The 10,298-nt window shown below is 37.2% G+C and overlaps 1 protein-coding gene across 1 annotated transcript; it reads left to right on the top strand.

The window, feature by feature from the left end:
- The first annotated feature begins 504 nt into the window (after positions 1-504).
- On the top strand, positions 505-2,812 carry LOC124162314. The gene is made up of 6 exons (XM_046538806.1): positions 505-792; positions 894-1,001; positions 1,474-1,617; positions 1,956-2,029; positions 2,208-2,394; positions 2,506-2,812. Exons 1-6 carry the CDS (start codon positions 654-656, stop codon positions 2,688-2,690), a joined length of 837 nt encoding a protein of 278 aa, XP_046394762.1. The 5' UTR covers positions 505-653; the 3' UTR covers positions 2,691-2,812.
- Positions 2,813-10,298: the final 7,486 nt, after the last annotated feature.

Below are 10,298 nucleotides of genomic sequence, written 5' to 3'. Positions count from 1 at the left end.
GCGGCGGCAGTTGGAAAAAAAACATATAGGTACATTAAAAGGCATTTCTCCCGTTAACGGCCATTTTACACCGTGCACATAATTGCACAAACTGATGAATTTACTAAGGCGCTGTCAAAATAACATCGTGCAAAGCGATAAAGTGCTAGAACGAATACATGCAAGATGGTGAAATAGCCCCTATTCTAATTTCATTGAAATATCCGTGAAATTGCACGCCAGATGGAGATAGAATAAGATCTCATGATGGCCACTGCTAGTCTTCTTTACAGAGTGAGTCAACACTTCCAATGGTCATTTTAACAAAACACAACAAAGAGTCACTCTCTCGTCGCCTAGGGTCCGGTCTCCCAGATGCCAACGTATGGTGAGGATATGATTGATCAGTTCACCTTACGCATGCTTATATAGGGTTATGTTATGCAAGCAGTTACATAACATACAGGGTGAATTGTGAGTCACTGGTGAGTTATACTGTAGCGTTATGGAGGCATCCCTGCTATCATATTAGTTGAGTTCAGAGTAACTTCGTTGGAATATTATATTTGGAGATAGTGCCATTAATTTTTAATTGGATATTCTCTTGTGTTAGCGAGGAAGCCAGATCAAAAAAGAAGTGGAAAAATAAAAGTCAGGCTCTTCAAAGAGAATTAATGGAGCTGAAGTTGCAGTACGAAGCTGTTAAGGGCGAACTTAAGGTAGCAGAGACAAAAGTGCAACATCTTACTGAGACATGTGCAACGTTAAAGGACGTAAACAACGGTCTTCAAGCTGCTATAAACATTTTGCAGTGTAAGTATACCAGTGGAAATCAGGAATTCAGACCTTATTAGTACCATAAGAATTTTATGTAAATTGAAAAGCTAAATATTTACTTATGCACTGGTTTGCAGGCGAGAGACTAACAGATGGATCTCAAGCTTCATCCTCTGCAAGTTTGAGAAGTGTGACATCGAGTGATGTTCAATCCTTGACGAATGAAAGAGCAGAAATAGCTGAAGGTAATCTGCCGTACATTTTTCCTAATGAAAACTACTTGAAATCCAAATTGTGAGACAATTGATAATTGAATCATTTCTCATTCAATTTAAGTTAATTCCTTTCTCTCGGGTCAAGTTGTGTAAGGTTCTAGTACCTATCACATAGTTTGATTTGTTATTCATTGTGGCTACTTCTGAATAAGCTATGCTGTTGCCTTGTTTGTAACTTATGGTCATGCTCTGGTGATAAGCACTCAAGTTTTACAGAGGATTACACCAATACTTGGATTGAATTGATTTTTGACAAGCAGATGAACTGTGGAAAAAGAGGCTACATTTCTGCTTCAAAGGTGTGGCAATGGGCATCTCATTGTTATATGCATTACTTGTATTTTCCATAAGAATTTGGAGGCTAACTGATGCAATTAAAAAGTTGGATCTCAATATGCATATCTTTTGTAATTGTGTGAAATTTATTTCTCCCTCTTAACAGTTGAAACAACTAGAGAAGTGGCAGATGTTATCATGTTGCCCCTGGAAGAAGAGACAAGTCTCAATCCAGCACAGGAATTACCCGAGATGGGTTTTTTGGACAATGAGGGAATGGTGGAGGATAGCAGGGCAGCTCAGAGAACTGGTATATCTAACAAGACTTTATTCCGTATAATCCTTAGGATTTTATATTTTTAGTTATAGTCATAGAACAGTCTTGAAGAATGTGTTAATGAATGTCAGAATTATGATTTTATTTCCCTTTTTATTATATTATATTTTCCTTAGGATTTTATATTTTTAGTCATAGTCATAGAACAGTCTTGAAGAATGTGTTAATGAATGTCAGAATTTTGATTTTATTTCCCTTTTTATTATATTATATTTTCCTTAGGATTTTATATTTTTAGTTATAGTCATAGAACAGTCTTGAAGAATGTGTTGATGAATGTCAGAATTTTGATTTTATTTCCCTTTTTATAGATTGGGTTTCTAGTCATGTCATGCCAGATGCTCACCAGGAAGATGTGCTGTTGCTGACTGAGAGAAATGGAGAGGTAATTAAGAGTTTTGTTATTCCAGAAGGTTCCCATTAATTATACATGATGAGGGTAGTTTACTGCATGTGCAATAAAGAAGTATTGTATACGGTCAGTTGTAATGAAAACATACACCAAATTCCAAGATTTGCTATATGTGACAGTTGTGTATTGACATCTCTTTTTTGATCATCAGGTGTACATGGGTCGTGGGCACTACATTTCCGTGGCAGCATGGGAGTCCATCAGAAAAGTTACCAAACCAACCATTTTTGTAAACCATTTGGTTGTTGCCCTCATAGGAGAAGGATGTCACCAATATAGGGCTAAACCTGGTGCAAACACGAAGCCCTTCCCACCTGGAATTATTGAGACAGTGCGAGGTAATTATGGTTTGCCCTTGAAATAATTCCTCAACATCTGCTTCCTGTTGTTATATGGTTGATCATGATGTTTGCACTTGTTAGTGATATCTTCAAATATTTGCTTTTTAGATTGGCTGTGGAGATTCTTTTACCGCAGTAAGAAAAGTATAAGTGCTGCAAATGAACTTGTTTCAGGATTCAAGCTTGCACAGAGAATGAGTGACACGTGTAGGGATATGGGTCCAATTAGAATTCAGAGAAGACAAGAGAGAAGGAAGGAATTAATGGCAATAAGAAACCAAAAGAATAAATAAATTGTGTATAAAAATAAGTAAATGTTGGCTTCAAAATTTTTTGTGGGATTATTTATAGAAAAGCATTACCTAACAGGAAAGGAAAACTGAATGACCCCTTTTTCCCTGACCATAAAGTGTGGGGGGAGTATCGAGGTTTTTTAGTTAAAATAACCTAGTAAGACATGACAGCCTTTACTTTTTATTTCGTGAGGCTGCGTCTAATATTATGTTATAAAGTATAATGGTTTATGACTGATGTGCTTATGTATGTCCATCCAATTTCATGGGAGCAGTGAATATCTGTGGGGATTGGTAAACCCTGGCCCATGACTATGGCCGAAATTTAAGTTAAGAGTTGCTCATTTTTCAGAGAAAACAATTTTGTGATGGTACATTTAGATTGAAGATTCCATGGATACATTTTTCCTCAGAGAACGTAGTTCTGTCTTGAAGATGTTCCACGGGGGATATTCAGAAGGGTACGCTTTCCCCAAAAAAATTATTCCCCCTGGAACAGTTCCGGGGGATTTTCAGAGGGAAACAGTTCCCTCCTGAAACGGGTCCCCCCCCTGGAACGGGTCCCCCCCCTGGAACGGGTCCCCCCCCTGGAACGGGTCCTCCCCTGGAATGGGTCCCCCCCTGGGACGGGTCCCCCCCTGGAACGGGTTCCCCCCCTGGAACGGATTCCCCTCCGAAAATCCCCCCGGAACCGTTCCAGGGGGGGAAACTTATACCAGGGTGGGCACTTAGGGATCTCAAATATCAAGCACAAGAGCCTGAACACATTTATAAATTAATTAATTAACAAAACATACCATGAAGACCAGAAATCCAGAAACCCTTTGGTCCCAAGCTTTCCGGATTTGAGGTCCTCAACTGTAGATGGAGGAAAGAATTTTCAACCTAATCCTGTGATGGCAGGACACAATTACAGGAAAACAGGAGACTCTCCAGGAGAGATGAGGTCAATGAGAGAATGTAATAAATCTAGTTCTTTGCAGTATTATAAAATGTAGATCACTGAATAACTAGTATTTATTTATTTATTATTTATTTACTGAACACTCAGTATTTAACATGCGCTGATTATTTAACATATGCCAAGCTTGTAAAAAGACTTTTGATTTATCTGGAATGAAGAATGTTATTTTGGTTTATAAGTGAATTGGTGTAGTAAGTATCAGGATTTGCATTTGTTTTTGTTCAAGACTTTACGTTTATGTAAGGGTAAGAATGTCTCTTAAAGGAGAAAAGGGATGTTGAGTCCTAAGGTTTGCCACCATGCTCAGAAGTTGGGAATGAGAGTTCCGGTGTAAGAGTGATGAACAATAAAGATGGCGAGATGTAAGGTGTGCTTACACATCGTTGATACATACTCTAATAGGTGATTGATCACCCAAGCTTGGTAGTACATATACCAACTTTTATGTTATGCTTAATGGTCTAAACTACCTAAACCTCTCACAGATGTTGGACATTGAAGTTGTAAAAATTATCCATAAAATAAAACTTGGGCTCATGTCACCTTACTTAAATTAATAAACAATAATAGTGATATTCATAAATATGAGAGCAAAATTTTCATATTACTTCTCTGAGTAAATCGGGACACAAATGTTCAAAAGAACAAGCTCAGATCAGACATCAATATACATTTACATATTTTCAAATTTACTCACATTGCTGGAAGGCGGCTGTATTTCTCTTGAGGACATACAGTATATTTGGATCTGAGGGTCTACATCATTCTTTGTATCTAAATGTTCGACTCCTCCAGACGGTATTATTAGGTTTCATCTCCCAAAATTACTTCACATTAAATTACATTCACAAAGTTTCATGCTTCACTGGTTTTATATATCAGTTAATCCTGGGGAAAAATAAAGAATAATTAGTTCTCAAAGCCACTTACAGATCCAACATCAATATGCATTCATGTACTTTCAAATAGTAGCACGGTTAGACAGAAATTGTTCATGAAACATGCAGGATGTGTAAGGCTTGTCAGCAACTGGCTAGTTAGTAGGCCATTTATGACTTGGCAGGGAAAGATGGCCAATTTCTCTTGATTATCCAGATAATTTGCACTGAACCGAATCGATAAATCTCAGCAATTGTAGAAGCAGATCAAATTGATAAACCTCGACATCCAATAATTTCCAGAAAATTTATTGCAAGGCATTTATTAAATAACTATTTCAATTTGTTAATTCACGCATCTGGTCTTTAAAAGCTCCCGAGTAAAACAGTCATTGGTTCCGGTCATTGATTATAATTAATTGTAATTCCCAAAATATCATATCATAGTAGAACGTAGAACACTTCGAAATGGCAGAGCAAAAATGAAGTTAATTACATTAAACGCAAAATCAACCAAAGGAAATTCTTGTGCGCGACATTGCGAGATACCTGTTACGCTTTATCTATGAATCCTACATAAAAAGTTTATGTTTGTCTGTGTCTGTCATACAAAAATCATCATATAAATGTGGTTTTTATCCGATCGAGCTAAAATAACGAAAAAGAATATTTATCGGTTGTTTAAATTGCAATGCATTTAAATTCTTCAAGACTATTAACCCTGCAAGGCACTAATATAAGCTAAAAATAGAGGCCAAGATAGAGAAAAAATACACTTATTTGCGGTGTGTAGTAGGATACGATCGAGGAGTACTCCTCTCTGCTACCATGAACAAAACTTATAAACCTTGTGACGAAGAGAAATAAACAATAGCATTTTCACGCACAACGGCCAACTTCAATGCACAAATAATTAGGCAAATTCTCTAACTCATCTCCGAGCTGCTCAAAATCAAAGGGCTTCTCAGCTAGTAATGTATATAAACAAGAAACCCAAACCAAAACATCAGGTCCATTCCAGATAAAAAAACTTAAAAATAACTTTTCAAGAGTTTGATTGAACTTCCGATAGAGCAAAACAATGTTTAAAAAATATCAACTTTAAATGCGAATACTCACTGTGCCATGCGATGGACAGTAGGCGGCACACATTACTTACAAAATTAAAATTAACGTGTCCACCACATTCTGCCATCTTGGAATAAGGTCGGCTAAAAATGTTGAGCGGGATAGGTGTTTCATTTTCGACAAATGCTGTAATATGGACACGCAGTTGAAACATTTGCATTGTTATTAAACTTAATTGCTAAGATTAGGGACACTTCAGGCCTTCACCCTTATCATAACTTAGGTACCATGCACAAGAAACAACTTATTCAAAAATGCAACATGTAAACATTCAGTGTACTTACCGCCGCCTTCCACAAATGGGAGTTTATAATGCCCAGTTTGGAATTTTATTTCTTCTTAGCATTATATACCGACTTAAAACCACGCACAAAAACGATCCCTTGTCGTAAGCCATGGTGTTCACAGGTAAGTAAACGGGATCCCACTACGAGCGAGGGCACGGGATTTGTTTCAAGTCACTACTCCTGAACCATCGCTGACTTTTCTGAGCTAATAGCACCACTTTCTAGCCACTACACTCAGTTTCGTACTGTCAAAAAATGAAACCTCCAGAAGGCCTCCTTACCACTGAAAAAATGGAAAAAAACACCACAAGTCAGCGTTTAGCCTATACTCGCCATGTTAATTTTCCAACAACTAGAAACCATGGGCACCCTCGCGCTGCCACTCGTTCAAAAGAGGAACTATTTGGTGTCGGAAGATTGAGGCAACAGCGCCCCCTACCGATTTCAATGAGAACCTTCTGGAAGATTAGTAACCAGTATATAAGGGCCATGGACAGAACATGTGATTCGGACGAGTTACCAACTGGCGCCGATTTAAACGCTTCGCAATTGTCCGTAAAAGAAAAAAGAGAATTCGGGGCATTTTCAAAACTGACGTTCATCGGACGAATGATCATCTTTGAATTACAAATGAAATCCACACCCAGTAACACGGGAAACGGGATTTTGGCTAGATAAAACACGTGGTTCCAAGAAAACTTGCCTATTTGAACCTTGAGTGAGACAGACGAATTAATATGAAAAGGCTGCCCCGACACCGTGATTAAATCGACGTCAACATTATTACGAATAATTTTTCTCCGGCAACATTTTAGAGAAGCAAAGAAATCTTCATCACACAGTGAAACTGAACACCCAGTGTCAATTAAAGCCTGGCATGGCATAGAATGAAGATTAATAGATAATATTGGCAATCGAGTCGAACACTTCCCTGTAAACACAATGAGTTGCAGCAACGTTGCAGTCAGGTTGCACGAGGTTGCAGGGCTGTTGAGGTCTCTTTGCAACGTCCTGGCAACGTTGCAGACAGGTTGCACGAGGTTGCACAGCTACTTAGGTCTCTTTGCAACGTTGCAGACAGGTTGCTTTGCAACGTCCTTACAACAATTGTCCCTCATTCATTAAAATATGAAAATATTGAGCTAAAAGAATAGGTACCCACACAGCAGAGGATATTCCAGGAATATCCCATTTTGATCCCCAATATTCCTATTTCGTCCCAGGGATATTGCGACTCATCACGGAATATTCCTGGAATATCCTTTTTTAATCCCTTATATTCCTATTTCGTCCCAGAGACATTGCGAACCATTGTGGGATATTCGCGGTATATACTTTGACAGTAGGCTTTTGTGTATGTAATAACTGAGTCACAGTTGTTACAGTGTGTTTCATCATTTCTTTTCGGAACACCCAAGAACGCCGTCCACCTGGGGTGCTACGAAATGCAGATTAATTAAAAAATCAATCAATTCCCTTAAGATGTAAAAAAAATCCTGCCATGATAAGTTTTCCTCGTTTCATAAAGAAAAATGTTCTTCGAAATGTGATTTCACTCGTGCTTTTTAATCTACTAAGGCGATGATACAAAAAAGATATATTTCCCAGTGGGATTTATTCCTCAAGTCATAAGGCGAAACTTAATTTTTCGCCTACCAAGATTTAGACTCCCGCCCGCGATGTCGAGCTATCGATTGTGGATACCATCGATGGTGGATTCCACCAATAGTCGATTTCCATCGAGAGAAAAACAAATACGCGCATGCGCATTACCACTTTAAAATCCAACCGAATCCAACGGCCATGGCCGTTTGATGTCCGTTGTGGTATTCATGTGCACATTAATAATGTTACATGAACTGTGTTGTGTTCTTCGTGAGCGGAATTGATCCTGCTGAAGCATATCAGCCTCTTAAGTTCTTCTTTTACTTGTTTCACCAGCACCTAGGCAATCATCTACTGTTACTACGTAATTTTGTAGTGTTATGTTTGCGAAACTTCTCCAACAAAAGTTTATCAACCGCTGAAGTTCTACTTTTGCTTCCTTCATCAGAATCTGGGTAAGTAGAAGTGTTGCTTATTGCAACATTTTTTATTTTAAATGAAGCATATTCTTAATATTTTCAACCTTCTCACATTCCTGAGACAGCTCAGTCAATCCATCTTCTGTGGATTGAAAAACATTGCATATGCATAAACTTAAATTTATTTTAATGCTTGACGCATTGCATCACCGTAGTGTGGGAGGATTATGAAGAAAAACTTCTCGGCTTTACTATTTATTGAGTCATTTAAAGTTATTTAGATTTTTTATAGTGTTTATTTTTCATTTAGGTGTAGTGGGTTTAAGTGTAGCTTCATGTCAAAAACATCTTCATGATGATGTAAAAAGTTTTGGATCAAAGTTCCAATCAGGTAATTGCTATTAAAAGAAAACATTTCAATCAATTTTGTGTCTCATTTTTGATAATTTTTTGTAGTTAAAGATGTCACTGTGATTTTGTTAAAGAGGGGATAAGTAATGGGATTTGATTTGTTGGAGGCAAGTCTATTTGTGCACATTACTCAGGGATAAAACCATTGGGCCATAATGATAAAGTGAATATCAGTTTATCTGTGGTAATATTATTAATACCCAGCCCAGTATAGGAAATGGTTTAGATTCATCTTCCTTTATGTTTGCTTGAAGCACTTTTCAATAGAGTGATCAAAGACTTTGAGATGCGTTGACTCCCTAATATTGTTTTCTTCTAAGCAAGCAGACTGTTTGATCTTGATTCCAATTATGCAGGGTATCCCATTTATCTTGACCACCCGAAATAACTTTTTGTTCAGATGGAAGTTCAAAAATGTGTCAAGCAAATGTTCATAAGCCCTCAGGGGGACATTAATCAGCATGACTGCCTTCCTTGTATCTTTGTTTCTACAAAGATTTGAAGAGTGGTATGTCTTTTTTAAATGACACCCTATATTTTTTATGAATGACTTGTGGAGTAGTTCCAATACCCGCCTACCTGCACTAAGTGCTATTGAGTCAGACATTTTTCATAACACTGTGTTTATGTTAATGGTCCACTGTGCTACATTTTTGAATAAGTCTTTAGGAGAGGAAATGAACTGCGAAATAAAAAATATAGAGTGCCATTTTAAAAAGACATACCGCTGTTCATATCTTTGTAAATAATAAAGCTACAAGGAAGTCAATCATGCTAATTTATGTCCCCCTGACGGCTAATGAACATTTGCTTGACACATTTTTGAATTTCCATCTGGACAAAAAGTTATTTCGGGTGATCAAGATAAATGGGACACCCAGTATTCTTCATGTAAAATTGTCATAGTGGATGTGTACAGCCTTTGGTTCAATGAATTATCCCTAATATAATAATTTTTATTTCAGATTGATTTTTTGAAAAGAGTTGGGGGTTCTACTCCACCAGATGCAACAAGGCGTGGGTTGAGAGCATCATTCTTAGATGATATTGCAAAATATTATTCATTGGAAGGCCTTAAAGGGAACATAAAGTTTGGACAGACACACATTCATTCGGCTATCTAAGCTGTAAGTAAAGTTTTCAAATTTCTATTAATTAAATACTTCAATGAGACCAACATATGTCAGTAGCTTAGGTATTTTCCTTGAGAGCTATCAGCAATCCATCCTTGCATTTTGTTGAAATTCTTGCAAGGACATTACTTTTGTTATTTTGTGCTGTCCAGCGCCCAGAATTGAATTATGCTCTCTAGTCTCTTGGGTTGTATTCAAAGTTAGTACTCTCCCTTTCAATACAACCCTAGCATTCGATTATTTTTATTACCATTCCTATGATTTTCAAGATTGGCTGTTCTAAAAAATATCATGAGATAATTTCTGTTTTCTTTGAATGACATTCAATTATTGTTGTGCTTGCTTATTTCATTAACATTTGGACTAAACTTTTATTTCTCTAAAGTAAAGAAACCACTCTCCAGCCTTAAATTTATCAGGTGGATTTTGTGGGAAAATCAACTGCTTACGCCTTAATTATTGAGGTCATTTCAAGATCTCATGTAATGACAGTAATGATAATAGAATCGCTCAAGAAAATGACTAAGTATATGCAGCCAAGCTCGTGTCTCAAACCCTTGTTTGTCATTTCATATGAAGTAATTTGCCAACTCTTGCCTCATAGAAAGTCCAAATTTGTGGGCTCTGACCTAGGTGGCAAGTGCAATACTAACCCTGCTGATTTCATCAGCTGACCATCACATCTTATTGGTTATGTGCATCTATTTAAAAATGACCCTATAAAAACTACTGTCTTAATTATATTATAGTCAATTTACTTCTCACCTTTATAATAAGGTGAAA

This window comes from Ischnura elegans, chromosome 7 (genome assembly GCF_921293095.1).
Source record: "Ischnura elegans chromosome 7, ioIscEleg1.1, whole genome shotgun sequence".
NCBI classification, from domain to species: Eukaryota; Metazoa; Arthropoda; class Insecta; order Odonata; family Coenagrionidae; genus Ischnura; species Ischnura elegans.
The sequence above is the reverse complement of the archived record's forward strand: the minus strand, read 5'-3'. Positions and strand labels throughout refer to the sequence as shown.